This window comes from Ranitomeya imitator, chromosome 1 (genome assembly GCF_032444005.1).
Source record: "Ranitomeya imitator isolate aRanImi1 chromosome 1, aRanImi1.pri, whole genome shotgun sequence".
Classification (NCBI taxonomy): Eukaryota; Metazoa; Chordata; class Amphibia; order Anura; family Dendrobatidae; genus Ranitomeya; species Ranitomeya imitator.
In genome coordinates, this window is record NC_091282.1 from 393,807,735 (window position 1) to 393,826,111 (window position 18,377).

The 18,377-nt window shown below is 41.7% G+C and overlaps 1 protein-coding gene across 2 annotated transcripts in view; it reads left to right on the forward strand.

The window, feature by feature from the left end:
* Positions 1–18,377, forward strand: part of LOC138674246 (uncharacterized) — a 205,363-nt gene that overhangs the window by 40,957 nt on the left and 146,029 nt on the right. For both annotated transcript variants that reach the window (XM_069762139.1, XM_069762141.1), the window contains exon 4: positions 6,110–6,152. In XM_069762139.1, coding sequence (XP_069618240.1) covers positions 6,110–6,152 — 43 coding nt within the window. The remainder of the gene's footprint in view (positions 1–6,109; positions 6,153–18,377) is intronic.

Here is an 18,377-nt window from a genome sequence, read left to right on the forward strand (position 1 = left end):
GAAAAGGTGCACAAGCAACCGGGATAACCGCAGCCTTGATAGGATTGTTAAGAAAAGGCCATTCAAAAACTATTAGGAAATTCACAAAGAGTGGACTGCTGCTGGAGTTGTTGTTTCAAGAGCCACCACACACCGATGTATCCAGAACATGGGCTACAAGTGTCACATTCCTTGTGTCAAACCACTCATGACCAATAGGCAACGCCAGAAGCATCTTACCTGGGCCAATGAGAAAAAGAACTGGACTGTTGCTCAGTGGTCCAAGGTGTTGTTTTAAGATGAAAGTACATTTTGCATTTCATTTGGAAATCAAGGTCCCAGAGTCTGGAGGATGAGTGGAGAGGCCACAATCCAAGCTGCTTGAGGTCTCGTGTGAAGTTTCCACAATCAGTGATGGTTTCAGGAGCCATGTCATCTGCTGGTGTAGGTCCACTGTGTTTTATCAAGACCAAAGTCAGCGCAGCCATCTACCATGAAATTTTAGAGCACTTCATGCTTCCCTCTGCCAACAAGCTTTTGGGAAATATTATTATCCAGCAGGATTTGGCCCCCGTCCACACTGCCAAAAGTACCAATACTTGGTTTAAAAACAACAGTATCACTGTGCTTGATTGGGCAGCAAGCTCGCCTGCCCTTAATCCCATAGAGTATCTATTGGGTAATGTCAAGAGGAAGATGGGAGTCACCAAACCCAACAATGCAGACGAGCTGAAGGCTGCTATCAAAGCAACCTGGGCTTCCATAACACCTCAGCAGTGCTACAGGCTGATCTCCTCCATGCCACGCCGCATTGATGCAAAAGGAGTCCCAACCAAGTATTGAGTGCATTTTCTTAACATACATTTCAGTAGGCCAACATTGCGGATTTTAAAATCATGTTTCAAGCTGGTGTTATAAAGTATGTTGAGTATCATCAACATTAACACAATGTTAATGTAATAAACACTTGAAGTAGATTTCTCTGTTTGTAATGACTCTATATAATATGAGTTTCACTTTTTGTATCGAAGAACTGAAATAAATTAACTTTTTGATTATATTCTAATTTTGTGAGAAGCACGTGCGTGTGTGTGTGTATATGTTTATGTATGTATATATATATGTTATATATGTATGTATATACATACATTATGTATGTATATATATTATGTATATATATTTATAGACATAAATGTCTCTGCCTTTGACACAGTGGACCATTCCCTGCTGCTGCAGACCCTCTCATCCCTTGGCATCACAGAATTGGCCCTATCCTGGATCTCATCATACCTAACTGACCGTACATTCAGCGTCTCCCACTCACACACCACCTCCTCACCTCGCCCCCTATCTGTCGGAGTCCCGCAAGGTTCAGTTCTAGGACCCCTGCTCTTCTCCATCTACACCTTTGGCCTGGGACAGCTCATAGAATCTCACGGCTTTCAGTATCATCTCTATGCTGACGACACACAGATCTACATCTCTGGACCAGATATCACCTCCCTACTAACCAGAATCCCTCAATGTCTGTCTGCTATTTCATCCTTCTTCTCCACTAGATTTCTAAAACTTAACATGGACAAAACAGAATTCATCATCTTTCCCCCATCTCACGCGATCTCCCCAACGAACCTATCCATTACAGTAAACGGCTGCCCACTCTCCCCAGTCCCACAAGCCCGCTGTCTTGGGGTAATCCTTGACACTGATCTCTCCTTTAAACCACATATCCAAACCCTTTCCACTTCCTGCCGCCTCCAACTCAAAAATATTTCACGGATCCGCACATTCCTAAACCAAGAATCTGCAAAAACCCTAGTCCATGCCCTCATCATCTCCCGCCTTGACTACTGTAACCTCCTGCTCTGTGGCCTCCCCTCTAACACTCTTGCACCCCTCCAATCTATTCTAAACTCTGCTGCCCGACTAATCCACCTGTCCCCCCGCTATTCCCCGGCCTCTCCCCTCTGTCAATCCCTGCACTGGCTCCCCATCACCCAGAGACTCCAGTACAAAAGCCTAACCATGACATATAAAGCCATCCACAACCTGTCTCCTCCATACATCTGTGACCTCGTCTCCCGGTACTTTCCTGCACGCAACCTCCGATCCTCACAAGATCTCCTTCTCTACTCCCCTATTATCTCCTCTTCCCACAATCGCATACAAGATTTCTCTCGTGCATCCCCCCTACTCTGGAATGCTCTACCACAACATATCAGACTCTCGCCTACCATCGAAACCTTCAAAAAGAACCTGAAGACCCACCTCTTCCGACAAGCCTACAACCTGCAGTAACCACCGATTGACCAAACCGCTGCACGGCCAGCTCTACCCTCACCTACTGTATCCTCACCCATCCCTTGTAGATTGTGAGCCCTCGCGGGCAGGGTCCTCTCTCCTCCTGTACCAGTTGTGACTTGTATTTTTCAAGATTATTGTACTTGTTTTATTATGTATACCCCTCCTCACATGTAAAGCGCCATGGAATAAATGGCGCTATAATAATAAATAATAATAATAATAATAATAATAATATATACATTCCCCCTTCCTGATTTCATATTCTGTTGCTTGTTTGTCACACGTGTTTCTGATCACCAAACAGATTTAAATATTAGACAAACATAACACAAGTTAACACAAAATGCAGTTTTTAAATAAAGGTCTTTATTATTAAGGGGAAAAAGAAAGCACTACGTGAAAAAGTGATTTCCCCTAATCCTAATAACTGGTGGGCCACCCCTGGCAGCAACAACTACAATAAAGTGTTTGCGATAACTGACTATGAGTCTTTTACAACTCTCTGGAGGAATTTTGGCCCATTCATCATTGTAGAATTGTTGTAATTTAGCCACATTGTAGGGTTTCCGAGCATGAACTGCCTTTTTAAGGTCATCCCACTGTGTATCAATTGGATTAAGGTCAGGACTTTGACTAGACCACTCCAAGGTCTTAATTTTGTTTTTCTTAAGCCATTAAGAGGTGGACTTGCTGGTGTGTTAAGGATCATTGTCCTGGTGCATAAACCAAATGCGCTTCAGCTCGAGGCCACAATCAGAAGGCCGGGCATTCTCTTTCAGCATTTTTTGGTAGACAGGAGAATTCATGGTTCCATTTACCACGACAAGTCTTCCAGGTCCTGAAGCAGCAAAACAGCCCTAGACCATTATACTACAACCACCATATTTTTCTGTTGGTATGATATTCATTTTCTGAAATGCTGTGTTATTTCTACGCCAGATGTAATGGGACATACAATTTTCAAAAAGTAAAGCTTCTGTCTTGTCACTTCAGAGTATTCTCCCAAAAGTCTTGGGGATCATCAATATATTTTCTGGCAAAACTGAGACGAGCCTTTATGTTTTTACTAGATGGCAGCCCGATTCTAGAGAATCGGGAGTCTAGAATCCATATATACTTTATTTATTCAAATGTAAGAATAATACAATTAATAAATAATAGTAAGAAAGAACAAAAACTGGCTGCACTCACCAGCTCTTGACAATTCTTGTTATTTAAGGTACAGTTACACAGGATCCATGAACATGCTTATGAGGGGAGGGATGAAAGACATCAGACGACAACTTTGCGTGTTGTGGCAAATGCCACAACAACGGTTCTTTGCTTAAGAACAATAATGTAAATAATAAATAATATGTATCAATAACTATGTATATTGGTATGTTCTATGACATTTTAAAATATTTCATTATTATGTGGAAAGGCTCTTAGTACCCATACTGGCGCATACTTGTGTGCCCATCAGGTATTAAATAGGCAGTTTATATTGCAGAGAAATTGCTGGGCAATAATGGACAATGTCCTTATGTGGCAAATAATAGAGCAATATACCTAATGTGGCAAAGAAGAGGTTAATAAACGGCAGTCTCTCAGTATAACAGTCAGTGAATAATAGGCAGTATATGGAGAAAACACCAAACAAAAGTTCAAAATTGGTGTGAAAATGTCACTGAACCACTTCACAACTAAATATATATAGTTTTGGTAAATGGTATTATCATTTTTTTGACGAAATTCGTCAGGAGCTTGAAGAGCAACGTCACTGGGCCCGCCTCCACGCAGTAGAAACTTGCTGTGAGGTAAAAATTCAAAAATCACACCAAAATGGCGGGCGGAGTGTGTCACAATACGGCACGTTTCTGATTGGTCGCTCGCAGCAGGCGGCAACCAATCAGACACTGGACACTGTTGACGTCACTTATCTCCGGACATTAGCTCCGGACATTAGCTCCGGACATTAGCTCCGGACAGGAAGTTGGCACAAATTGCAGGAAGACACAAAAGAGAATAGTAAAACCAAAAACACTCAGTTTGAAAAAATGTTGCAGTAATCCGCAAGTGCTAGTAAAAGATGTAAAAAACAGGGTATTTGGTTGATACGTTTTTTGCAAAAAATGTATACTAAGCTGCTCTACCAATCTTCACGGTATACCCTTATCAGAGCAGTCCTAACTAATGTATGCAATCCCTATCTGATGTATTTAAAAACCTGATCATCTGTATATAACCTGTGTGAACAGGGTTCAGAGAGGAAAAATCCATGTGTGCATACAGGGTAGAACAGCTTTTGTGCAGATAGCCCAAGAGGAGTGGTGGAACTCCCCAGTCTTGTAGACACAAGAGAACAATTATGGAAACAGGAACACATGGGCTACTTGCACAGTGAACAAGTCTGTATGATCATGTTCACACACCACCAAGAAACCTGAAGACACAAAAGAGAATAGTAAAACCAAAAACACTCAGTTTGAAAAAATGTTGCAGTAATCCGCAAGTGCTAGTAAAAGATGTAAAAAACAGGGTATTTGGTTGATACGTTTTTTGCAAAAAATGTATACTAAGCTGCTCTACCAATCTTCACGGTATACCCTTATCAGAGCAGTCCTAACTAATGTATGCAATCCCTATCTGATGTATTTAAAAACCTGATCATCTGTATATAACCTGTGTGAACAGGGTTCAGAGAGGAAAAATCCATGTGTGCATACAGGGTAGAACAGCTTTTGTGCAGATAGCCCAAGAGGAGTGGTGGAACTCCCCAGTCTTGTAGACACAAGAGAACAATTATGGAAACAGGAACACATGGGCTACTTGCACAGTGAACAAGTCTGTATGATCATGTTCACACACCACCAAGAAACCTGAAGACACAAAAGAGAATAGTAAAACCAAAAACACTCAGTTTGAAAAAATGTTGCAGTAATCCGCAAGTGCTAGTAAAAGATGTAAAAAACAGGGTATTTGGTTGATACGTTTTTTGCAAAAAATGTATACTAAGCTGCTCTACCAATCTTCACGGTATACCCTTATCAGAGCAGTCCTAACTAATGCATGCAATCCCTATCTGATGTATTTAAAAACCTGATCATCTGTATATAACCTGTGTGAACAGGGTTCAGAGAGGAAAAATCCATGTGTGCATACAGGGTAGAACAGCTTTTGTGCAGATAGCCCAAGAGGAGTGGTGGAACTCCCCAGTCTTGTAGACACAAGAGAACAATTATGGAAACAGGAACACATGGGCTACTTGCACAGTGAACAAGTCTGTATGATCATGTTCACACACCACCAAGAAACCTGAAGACACAAAAGAGAATAGTAAAACCAAAAACACTCAGTTTGAAAAAATGTTGCAGTAATCCGCAAGTGCTAGTAAAAGATGTAAAAAACAGGGTATTTGGTTGATACGTTTTTTGCAAAAAATGTATACTAAGCTGCTCTACCTTGGTGGTGTGTGAACATGATCATACAGACTTGTTCACTGTGCAAGTAGCCCATGTGTTCCTGTTTCCACAAATTGCAGGAAGTAGTATTCTAGGCAATTATATATTAGATTGCTCAGTAGTAGTTTTCATCTTGGAACTCTGCCATACAGGCAATTTTTGCCCAGTCTTATGGTGGAGTAATGAATATTGACCTTAACTGAGGCAAGTGAGGCCTGCAGTTCTTTGGATGTTCTTGTGGGGTCTTTTGTGACCTCTTGGATGAGTAGTTGCTGCACTCTTAGGGTAATTTGGGTGGGCTGGCCACTACTGGGAAGGTTCACCACTTTTCCATGATTTAGCCATTTGTGCATAATTAATGATCTCAATTTCTCTTTTGATAGGATGAGGAGCCAGTGTATCTGAATGACTTTTACATGCTTTCAAGTAAGTGTTTTTTACTCAATAGTATAGTATATAGAACTAAAAATGTGAAATTAAGATATGTTCAGTTACAACAAGGTATATATAATGCAGTCACCTACTGAAATAATTTTTTTTAATTTTGTTTCTTCTTTATAATGATCAGTACAATTGCTTTATACATAGAATTAATTTTACATTTCATGAAAAATATAATTCTACCTAATTATGTTCTATTTAATTTGTATGGAAAATGAATATGAATTAGTATTATGAAAAGTTAATATATAAAATGTTGGAGACTGGTACTACTATGAGAGAGGTCTATAAACTGTGAGATTAGGTCCACATACTGTATATGGATGTTTGTCATTTAGATCTTTCGACACGTCGGATTTTTTTTTCTCAAAGGAGATTCAAAATTGTTGCCAGACAAGCTTTTTGCTATGTAGGTGTGCTTTCATATGTATTTTGAGTTAGAGTGATGTGAAAAACTGACCTCACGTGGGCAGCATTTAGATCAATGTTAGTCTATATGCTGGGGCCCACGCTCTACTTTCCACACTGACTAAAGGACCATAGGGAAAAAATTGCAGCATATTCCAGTTTGGTCCGATTTACAGACCAGACTGGTGAATGTTAATAGCAGGCAGCTTCTGATGAGCACGCACAGCTGCAAATTGCGGACGTGACTGATCTGATGAATTCTGCAGACATTGTGAACTGAGCCTCAGGTGTATGGCAATGTCTAGAATTGCTTCTGAACCAACGTTACTGTGTGAGCAAGACCTGGAGCAAAGATAAACATGATCTTAAAAAAACTAAATAAAATAAGCAAGAAATAGGAAAAAAGTTAAGCATTGTTACCCATTACTTAAAGATCAATCCTTTCCAGAATCTGACTCAGGTCTCTTTCACACAATCAGTATTTGGTCAGTATTTGTAAGCCGAAATCAATCAGAGGAAAAGTATAATAGAAACATATGCACAACTTCTGTATTTATCACCCACTCCTGGTTTTGGCTTATAGATACTGATGTAAAATACTGGCCAAATACTGAACGTGTGAACGTGGCCTTAACTGCATTTTGCTTGGGCGTCAAGTATAATCACACATGATGTATGTATGTTACGCCAAACATATAATTGTCGCTTAACACTGATTTGTCTGTTTTAGGCTAGATGTAGACGACCATGTATTGTCTCATCTCAAAGAATTGGGTCTATTATGCAAATCACACTCTGATCCTATTCTCTTGAATAAGGAGAAGAATAAGAAAAACTATTTCTCCATTCTGTCAGTCCTTGGAAACCAGAGTGCACTCAGATGACATCTGAGCGCAGTCTGATGGTTCCCACGGACTAATTGACTTGTGAGGCTGAGTGCAATCCGAATATCAGATCACACGTGGGCATGCAGTGATTTATTTCTTTGGGCAGACTTGAAATAAACTGATATGTGCACAACCCTATCTATCTATATAATCGTCTAAGGGTCATTTCCGTCTGTTTGTCTGTCTGTCTGTCACGGAAATCCCATGTTGCTGATTGGTTGCGGCCAGCTGGCACAATCCGGCCACGAATTCGCCCTTCCCCTCCAGTCAGTGCCCCCTCTGTTGTGAATTCTGTTGTCGAGTTCCCTCCTGTGGTCATGAATGGTACTTCGGTGAGTTCGGTCCGTGGGCTCCCTCTGGTGGCTGTGAGTGGAGCTGCTGCTTCTGAGGTTCCTTACACAGGTGACGTGGTTTATCCTTTGGTTGGCTTCTCTATTTAACTCCACTCAGATCGTTTCTCCATGCCAGCTGTCAATGTTTTAGCATTGGTTCAGTTCGCTCCTGGATCTGTCTGGTGTCCTGTCTTCTCCTGCAGAAGCTAAGTTCCTGATTGTTATTATTGTTCTTGTTTCTTTGTCCAGCTGGTTATCTTGATTTTGTCTTGCTAGCTGGAAGCTCTGGGATGCAGGGTGGCACCCCCGCACCGTGAGTCGGTGCGGAGGACCCTTTTGCACACTCTGCGTGGTCTTTTGTAGGTTTTTGTGCTGACCGCAAAGATTCCTTTCCTATCCTCTGTCTATTTAGTAAGTCGTGCCTCCCTTTGCTGAAACCTATCTCATTTCTGCGTTTGTGACTTTCATCTTTACTCACAGTCATTACATGTGGGGGGCTGCCTATTCCTTTGGGGAATTTCTCTGAGGCAAGGTAGGCTTTATTTTCTTCTCTAGTGCTAGCTAGCTCTTAGGCTGTGACGAGGCGCCTAGGGAGCGTCAGGAGCGCTCCACGGCTATTTCTAGTGTGTGCGATAGGATTAGGGCTTGCGGTCAGCAGAGCTCCCACATCCCAGAGCTCGTCTTGTATGAGTTTAACTATCAGGTCGGGTGCTCCTAACCACCAGGTCATAATAGTACAGCTGGCCCAAAGTATTAATGCATCTCAATAGAGGGATAAGAGAAGTTCTGAGACCATTTTTTTTTCTTTGCACTGTGTTTTGTCTTTCTTTTCCCCTAGACCTTTGGGTGGTTCAGGACACAGGTGTAGAGATGGACATTCAAGGTCTGTCCTCTTGTGTGGATCATCTCACTGCAAGGGTACAAAACATTCAAGATTTTGTGGTTCAGAATCCGATGTTAGAGCCTAGAATTCCTACTCCTGATTTATTTTCTGGAAATAGATCTAAGTTTCTGAATTTCAAAAATAATTGTAAACTGTTTCTAGCTTTGAAACCACGCTCCTCTGGTGACCCCGCTCAACAAGTAAAAATCATTATTTCTTTATTACGTGGTGACCCTCAAGACTGGGCATTTTCCCTTGCGCCAGGAGATCCTGCATTGCATGATGTTGATGCGTTTTTTCTGGCGCTAGGATTGCTTTATGATGAACCAAATTCCGTGGATCAGGCAGAGAAAATCTTGCTGGCTTTGTGTCAGGGTCAGGATGAGGCGGAGGTGTACTGTCAGAAGTTTAGAAAGTGGTCTGTGCTTACTCAGTGGAATGAATGTGCCCTGGCGGCAATTTTCAGAAAGAGTCTTTCTGAAGCCCTTAAGGATGTCATGGTGGGATTTCCCACGCCTGCTGGTCTGAATGAGTCTATGTCATTGGCCATTCAGATCGATCGGCGCTTGCGTGAGCGCAAAGCTGTGCACCATTTGGCGGTGTTCTCTGAGAATAGGCCTGAGCCTATGCAGTGTGATAGAACTTTGACCAGAGCTGAACGGCAAGAACACAGACGTCGGAATGGACTGTGTTTTTACTGTGGTGACTCCACTCATGCTATCTCCGATTGTCCTAAGCGCACTAAGCGGTTCGCTAGGTCTGCCACCATTGGTACGGTACAGTCAAAATTTCTTTTGTCCGTTACTCTGATTTGCTCTCTGTCGTCATATACTCTCTGTTATGGCATTTGTGGATTCAGGCACTGCCCTGAATTTGATAGACTTGGAGTTTGCCAGGCGCTGTGGTTTTTCCTTGGAGCCCTTGCAGCATCCTATTCCATTGAGAGGAATTGATGCTACGCCTTTGGCCAAGAATAAACCTCAATACTGGACGCAGTTGACCATGTGCATGGCTCCGGCACATCAGGAGGATATTCGGTTTTTGGTGTTGCATAATCTGCATGATGTGGTCGTTTTGGGGTTGCCATGGCTACAGGTCCATAATCCAGTGTTGGATTGGAAATCTATGTCTGTGTCCAGCTGGGGTTGTCAAGGGGTACATGGTGATGTTCCATTGTTGTCAATTTCGCCTTCCACTCCTTCTGAAGTCCCTGAGTCTTTATCAGATTACCGGGATGAATTTGAGGAGCCCAAATCCGGTGCCCTACCTCCTCATAGGGACTGCGATTGTGCTATTAATTTGATTCCCGGTAGTAAGTTTCCTAAGGGCCGACTGTTTAATCTATCTGTGCCAGAGCACTCTGCTATGCGGAGTTATATAAAGGAATCCTTGGAGAAGGGTCATATTCGCCCGTCGTCGTCACCATTGGGAGCAGGGTTCTTTTTTGTGGCCAAGAAGGATGGCTCTTTAAGACCTTGTATTGATTACCACCTTCTTAATAAGATCACAGTCAAATTTCAGTATCCTTTGCCGCTGATGTCTGATCTGTTTGCTCGAATTAAGGGGGCTAGTTGGTTCACCAAGATAGATCTTCGAGGGGCGTATAATCTGGTGCGAATTAAACAGAGCGATGAATGGAAAACAGCATTTAATACGCCCGAGGGCCATTTTGAGTACCTGGTTATGCCATTCGGGCTTTCTAATGCTCCATCTGTGTTTCAGTCCTTTATGCATGACATCTTCCGAGAGTACCTGGATAGATTCATGATTGTATATTTGGATGACATTTTGGTCTTTTCGGATGATTGGGAGTCTCATGTGAAGCAGGTCAGAATGGTGTTCCAGGTTCTTCGTGCTAATTCCTTGTTTGTGAAGGGGTCTAAGTGTCTCTTTGGAGTTCAGGAGGTTTCATTTTTGGGTTTCATTTTTTTCCCCTTCTACTATCGAGATGGACCCTGTTAAGGTCCAGGCCATTTATGATTGGACTCAGCCGACATCTGTGAAGAGCCTACAGAAGTTCCTGGGCTTTGCTAATTTTTACCGTCGCTTCATCGCTAATTTTTCTAGTGTTGCTAAACCGTTGACTGATTTGACCAAGAAAGGTGCTGATGTGGTCAATTGGTCCTCTGCGGCTGTAGAGGCTTTTCAGGAGTTGAAGCGTCGTTTTTCTTCTGCCCCTGTGCTGTGCCAGCCAGATGTTTCGCTTACGTTTCAGGTCGAGGTTAATGCTTCTGAGATTGGAGCAGGGGCTGTTTTGTCGCAAAGAAGTTCTGATGGCTCGGTGATGAAACCATGTGCCTTCTTTTCTAGAAAATTCTCGCCTGCTGAGCGCAATTATGATGTTGGCAATCGAGAGTTGTTGGCCATTTAAAGGGGCATTCAATGAGTGGCGACATTGGCTTGAAGGAGCTAAACATCGCGTGGTGGTCTTGACGGATCACAAGAATTTGACTTATCTCGAGTCTGCCAAACGGTTGAATCCTAGACAGGCTCGATGTTCGCTCTTTTTCTCCCGTTTTGATTTTGTGGTTTCATACCTTCCGGGATCTAAGAATGTGAAGGCTGATGCCCTGTCAAGGAGTTTTGTGCCTGACTCTCCGGGTGTTCCGGAGCCGGCGGGTATTCTTAAAGAGGGGGTAATTTTGTCTGCCATCTCCCCTGATTTGCGGCGCATGCTGCAGAAGTTTCAGGCTGATAGACCTGACCGTTGTCCTACGGAGAAACTGTTTGTCCCTGATAGATGGACTAGTAGAGTTATCTCTGAGGTTCATTGTTCGGTGTTGGCTGGTCATCCTGGAATCTTTGGTACCAGAGATTTGGTGGCTAGATCCTTTTGGTGGCCTTCTTTGTCACGGGATGTGCGTTCTTTTGTGCAGTCCTGTGGGACTTGTGCTCGGGCTAAGCCCTGCTGTTCTCGTGCCAGTGGGTTGCTTTTGCCCTTGCCGGTCCCGAAGAGGCCCTGGACGCATATTTCCATGGATTTTATTTCTGATCTCCCTGTTTCTCAAAGGATGTCAGTCATTTGGGTGGTTTGTGATCGCTTCTCTAAGATGGTCCATTTGGTACCCTTGTCTAAATTGCCTTCCTCCTCTGATTTGGTGCCATTGTTTTTCCAGCATGTGGTTCGTTTGCATGGCATTCCGGAGAACATCGTCTCGGACAGGGGTTCCCAGTTTGTTTCAAGGTTTTGGTGGTCCTTTTGTGCTAAGATGGGCATTGATTTGTCTTTTTCTTCGGCTTTCCATCCCCAGACTAATGGCCAAACCGAACGAACTAATCAGACTTTGGAGACATATCTGAGATGCTTTGTTTCTGCTGATCAGGATGATTGGGTGTCCTTTTTGCCTTTGGCTGAGTCCGCCCTTAATAATCGGGCCAGCTCGGCTACTTTGGTTTCTCCTTTTTTCTGCAATTCTGGTTTCCATCCTCGTTTCTCTTCAGGGCAGGTTGAGCCTTTGGACTGTCCTGGTGTGGATACTGTGGTGGACAGGTTGCAGCAGATTTGGACTCATGTGGTGGACAATTTGACATTGTCCCAGGAGAAGGCTCAACGTTTCGCTAACCGCCGGCGCTGTGTTGGTCCCCGACTTTGGGTTGGGGATTTGGTTTGGTTGTCATCTCGTCATGTTCCTATGAAGGTTTCCTCTCCTAAGTTTAAGCCTCGTTTCATTGGGCCATATAAGATTTCTGAAATTCTTAATCCTGTGTCATTTCGTTTGGACCTTCCAGCTTCTTTTGCCATCCATAATGTGTTCCATAGGTCGTTGTTGCGGAGATACGTGGCGCCTATGGTTCCCTCCGTTGATCCTCCTGCCCCGGTGTTGGTCGAGGGGGAGTTGGAGTATGTGGTGGAAAAGATCTTGGATTCTCGTGTTTCGAGACGGAAACTCCAGTACCTGGTCAAGTGGAAGGGTTATGGTCAGGAGGATAATTCCTGGGTTTTTGCCTCTGATGTTCATGCTGCCGATCTAGTTTGTGCCTTTCATTTGGCTCATCCTGATCGGCCTGGGGGCTCTGGTGAGGGTTTGGTGACCCCTCCTCAATGGGGGGTACTGTTGTGAATTCTGTTTTCGAGTTCCCTCCTGTGGTCATGAATGGTACTTCGGTGAGTTCGGTCCGTGGGCTCCCTCTGGTGGCTGTGAGTGGAGCTGCTGCTTCTGAGGTTCCTTACACAGGTGACGTGGTTTATCCTTTGGTTGGCTTCTCTATTTAACTCCACTCAGATCGTTTCTCCATGCCAGCTGTCAATGTTTTAGCATTGGTTCAGTTCGCTCCTGGATCTGCCTGGTGTCCTGTCTTCTCCTGCAGAAGCTAAGTTCCTGATTGTTATTATTGTTCTTGTTTCTTTGTCCAGCTGGTTATCTTGATTTTGTCTTGCTAGCTGGAAGCTCTGGGATGCAGGGTGGCACCCCCGCACCGTGAGTCAGTGCGGAGGACCCTTTTGCACACTCTGCGTGGTCTTTTGTAGGTTTTTGTGCTGACCGCAAAGATTCCTTTCCTATCCTCTGTCTATTTAGTAACTCATTTCTGCGTTTGTGACTTTCATCTTTACTCACAGTCATTACATGTGGAGGGCTGCCTATTCCTTTGGGGAATTTCTCTGAGGCAAGGTAGGCTTTATTTTTTTCTCTAGGGCTAGCTAGTTCTTAGGCTGTGACGAGGCGCCTAGGGAGCGTCAGGAGCGCTCCACGGCTATTTCTAGTGTGTGCGATAGGATTAGGGCTTGCGGTCAGCAGAGCTCCCACATCCCAGAGCTCGTCCTGTATGAGTTTAACTATCAGGTCAGGTGCTCCTAACCACCAGGTCATAACACCCCTCCCTACTGCCCTCCAGTCAACGCCCACATAGCGTTAACGGACTGCGTTCCACCGCGGCATAACGCGGTGCAACGCTGTCTGTTAATGCTGCTATTAACCCTGTGTGACCAACTTTTTACTATTGATGCTGCCTATGCAGCATCAATAGTAAAACGATCTAATGTTAAAAATAATAAAAAAATAAAAAATCATTATATTCTCACCTTCCGGCGCCTTTCCCGCTCCTCGCGATGCTCCAGTCCCAAGAATCCATTGCGGCAATGACCAGAGATAACGTAGTGGTCTTGAGAGACCGCTACATCATCACATGTTATTGCCGCAATGCATTCTTGGGACCGGAGCGTCGCGAGGAGCATCGCTAAATGCCTGGGCTGGATCCGGGGGCCATCGGAAGGTGAGTGTATAACTATTTTTTATTTTAATTCTTTTTTAACAGGGATATGGTGCCCACACTGCTATATACTACGTGGGCTGTGTTAGATACTACGTGGACTGTGTTATATTCTGCATGGGCTGTGTTTTATACTGCGTGGCCTGTGTTATATACTACGTTTCTGTGCTATATACTATGTGGTCTGTGCTATATACTATGTGGTCTGTGCTATATACTACGTGGTCTTTGCTATATACTACGTGGCTGTGCTATACACTATGTGGCTGGGCAATATACTACGTGGCTGTGCTATATACTACATCGCTGTGTTTTATACTACGTGGGCTGTGTTATATACTGCGTGGGCTGTGTTATATACTGCGTGGGCTGTGTTATATACTGCGTGGGCTGTGTTATATACTATGTGGGCTGTGTTATATACTGCGTGGGCTGTGTTATATACTACGTGGGCTGTGTTATATACTGCGTGGGCTGTGCTATATACTACTATACATATTCTAGAATACCCAATGCGTTAAAATCGGGCCATCTAGTAGAATAATATTGATCCAAGTGTGATCTGACATTTTGTTGCATCAAAAATATGGCTATGTACACGAGCCCTTACACTGCATCTTTACTGAAATTTTCAAACTGTCAAAAATGTTACAGTATTTTTCCCAACCTTCCCATGAGATTTAGTTTTCGCAGCTGCAGGTTATACTGTAGGTGATGTCTTTAAAAGGTTCATGAGGTGTGGCGGCCCCTGGCACCCTATGAGATCTCTGTATGATAATTTCTTGATAAAGGTTATACAATTCTGTATTGTTGTGAGCATTAAGGACTTTTTAGGCATACCTTCCAGGATGTTCTGTCATAAATATTTTCAGTACCCTATATTGTCATTGTGCTTCAAAGTGTTAGAACGAATCTGTATCCAGGCTTTAACTACAGGGTGGGCCAATTATATGGATTCACCTGGGTGGGCCATTTATAAAGTTGCATTCAAAAATGGTGGACTTCAAAATGGCCACCATGGTCACCACCGATCTTGAAAAGTTTTCCCCCTCCCCATATACTAATGTGCCACAAACAGGAAGTTGATATCACCAACCATTCCCATTTTATTTAGGTGTATCCATATACATGGCCCACCCAGGTCTATCCATATAAATGGCCAACCCTGTATGTAATCTGAGAGCAGCATGCTGTACGGCAGAGAGCCTGATTCTAGGGGACAGCAAAAACCTGCTGACAGATTCCCTTTAATACATGTTTACATGACAGGAAGGTGTTAGTGAAAGAGTCAGTACAAGAGTCCAGGTGGGTCTGGGTGCTCTCAAAGTTGTCACTCTGTGACAAATCTATCTTCTTAAGGATATCGGAAGGAGATATAAAAAGGGAGACAAGGGGCGCAGAGTCTAAGTGTAGATGTATATTCACAGCAAGAAATATATATTGTTGCACTCACCCTTTGGATGTCTTGTATGTACATTCAATTGATCCGTATGATGGATCCACGTCTTATAATATTCCGGTATGCAGCACTATTGCAGGAACTATGCCAGCCTTGATCCAAGGATTGCATGTGAATACAATGGTTAGAGAGAAAAAAAAAAAAAAATTCCTTTCTAGGCGCTTTGAAGGTTGAGATAATTTGCTCAGTACCAAATTTATTAGGACACTTTAATAAGAACAAAACAACGCGTTTCAGCCCACAACGGCCTTCATCAGGTATTATATGTGCTTTTAAAAATGTTTTACAAGAAAGTTATCTTTATAGACTGCTGACTCCTAACACATAGCAGGGGTGTGCCTGAATTGATTAGGATTAACACTCCACCCCAAGTGAGTCAGTGTGATCTTAAACCAATCCTGGTATAATAAAAAAAAAAAAAAAAAAATTACATACATGTAAATAAATATACAAGACATATTATAAATTGTAGAGTTGCACAGTGAATCCTTTCAAAAAGTATTTAAAAAGCAATTAAATTACATATCGTTTTAGTAAAATTTAAAAGTTAGGAAAGGAGAGAATAATTAAAAAATGAAAAATAAAATGAATAAATAAATTAATAAATATGCGAAGCACATTATAAAATGCAAAATTGCACAGTGGATTCTATAATCCTTTCCACAAATATTTATAAAACAATTCAATTGCATGACATTATAGCAGAATTCAGAAGGGAGAAAAAATACATATACCTATATGCACATACATACATATATATATACACCTTTTTTTTTTTTTTTTTTACTCCTTTTTCTCTTTTCTTCTCTCCTTTATTCCCTTTATCTTTCATTTACCTCTTATCCCTCTCCCTCCTCCTCCTCTCTCCATTGTGAATCTCTATACATTTTCCACTGTTTCATTGAGGCCATCGGGATATAAGGTTTTTAATCGGAAAATCCAATAGGACTCCTTTCTATTTAATTTCTGGATTCTGTTGATGTCATTCTGTGGTATTTGCTCCACAGGGGTTACCTTTATGTCAAATTTTTGGTGATGTTTGACCAGAAGGTGTCTGGACAGACTATGTTTTAAAAAACCTTTTTTGGTGTTTTGCCTGTGGCCATTCATACGCAATCGCACTGTCTGTGTGGTGCGACCCACGTATTGAAGGCCACAAGCACATGTGATCACATAAATAACATAGTTACTATCACAAGTAAGGTGTTGATTTATATTTATGGTTTCTCCTGTACTGCTTGATATTATACAGTTTTGTTTATGGCTGATGATGTTGCAGCAGTGACACTTTTTAGATCCACATTTGAAAACTCCAAAAGGATGTTGTATAGGAGTCTCTTTAGTATTTAAAGAGGAAAGGGGTTTCCCCAAATTACTAGGAACAATGATGTTTTTAATTGTAACTCCCCTCCGAAATGTGATACCGGGATACTTGGGTAACCATTGTTTTAAAAAAGAATCCTTTCTTAGGATGTACCAATACTTATTTAAAATCTGTCTTACTTGCACACTTCCCTGATTAAAAGCTGTGATGAAATTATATTCCCATCTAGTATTTTTTTCTATAGTGTTTTCATTTTTGTTTTTGCACATCTTCGTTTGTTCGATGTTTGAACTAGAAGGTTGTTTATTGTTTATGAGTTTCTTGTACAGACACTCCTTTTGAGTTTTTTTCAAGTTTGTTTCATAAGCTTCTGCTATGAGTTTTTTCGGGTATTTTTTATCCAAGAACTTTTTTGTCAAAATTTTGGATTGTTCTACATAGTCTGTATCTACCGTGTTATTTTTACGGATGCGCCGATATTGACTAAACGGTATATTCTTTTTCCATTTAGAATAGTGTGCGCTCCGAAAATCCAAAAAACCATTAGAATCTGTTTTTTTAAAATGAGTTTTGGTTATAATTTTTTTGCCTGAATGACTGATTTCTAGATCCAAATAATGGATTTTCTCTTTATCTATATTGTATGTGAAGGAAATGCCCCAATTATTCTTGTTGAGTTCTTCTACAAGTGAGATTGCTAATTTTTCAGTGCCCTTCCAAAAGATAATAAGATCATCTATATAACGCCTGTATAGCAGTATGTTTTCTTTATAAGGTGTTTGGCTGAGAGGCGATGAGGACTCGAATCGCCCCATAAAGAGATTTGCGAAACTGGGCGCGACCCGAGTCCCCATCGCGGTGCCAAATTGCTGCAGGAACAGCTCACCCTGGAATTCAAAAACATTATGCTCCAATATAAATCTTAAACCTGTTATGAGAAAATCTCTCTGGACTGGTGGCATATCTGGAATCCCAGATAAATAGTATGCTACTGCTTCGATTCCCCTATTATGTTCAATGTTGGAATATAGAGCATTCACATCTAGTGTAATAAAGAAATAATCTTTTTCCCAATTTAGGGAACTACATTCCTTTATAAGTTGGTTAGAATCCAGTAGAAAAGATGGTAGTTTTTTTACAAGATCCTGAAGATGTAAGTCTATATAATGGGATAACTGGCTTGTCAAAGATCCAATACCTGAGATAATTGGTCTACCTGGAGGTGCTATGGGATTTTTGTGGATCTTTGGTAAGTGGTAAAAAATTGCTGTGCTTGGATTTTTGTTTGTCAGAAAACGTTTTTCTTTTTTATTGATAATATGTTGAGAATAAGCTTTATTTATAAATAGATGGTATTCTGAATTGTATGTTTTGGCTGGATCCATATATACTTTTTTATAATATTTTTCATTTGATAAAATATTGTAGGCTTCCTGCAAATATATTTCTCTGTCTTGAATCACCACTCCACCTCCTTTGTCCGCTTGTCTTATGACTATTTTTTTGTTATTTTTTAATTGCTTGAGAGCTTGCTGCTCTGATCTAGAAATATTGTTTTTCATATAAAAAAATATCTTTGCATTGTTTTTCTCTTTATTTATATATTTTTTTCTCTGTTTGACAAGGTTCGCTTTGTATTTGGGGTCAACGGATTTTTTTACACTTTTTGATGAATTTAAATTGCGAAATTCATCAGCTACTAATGTATA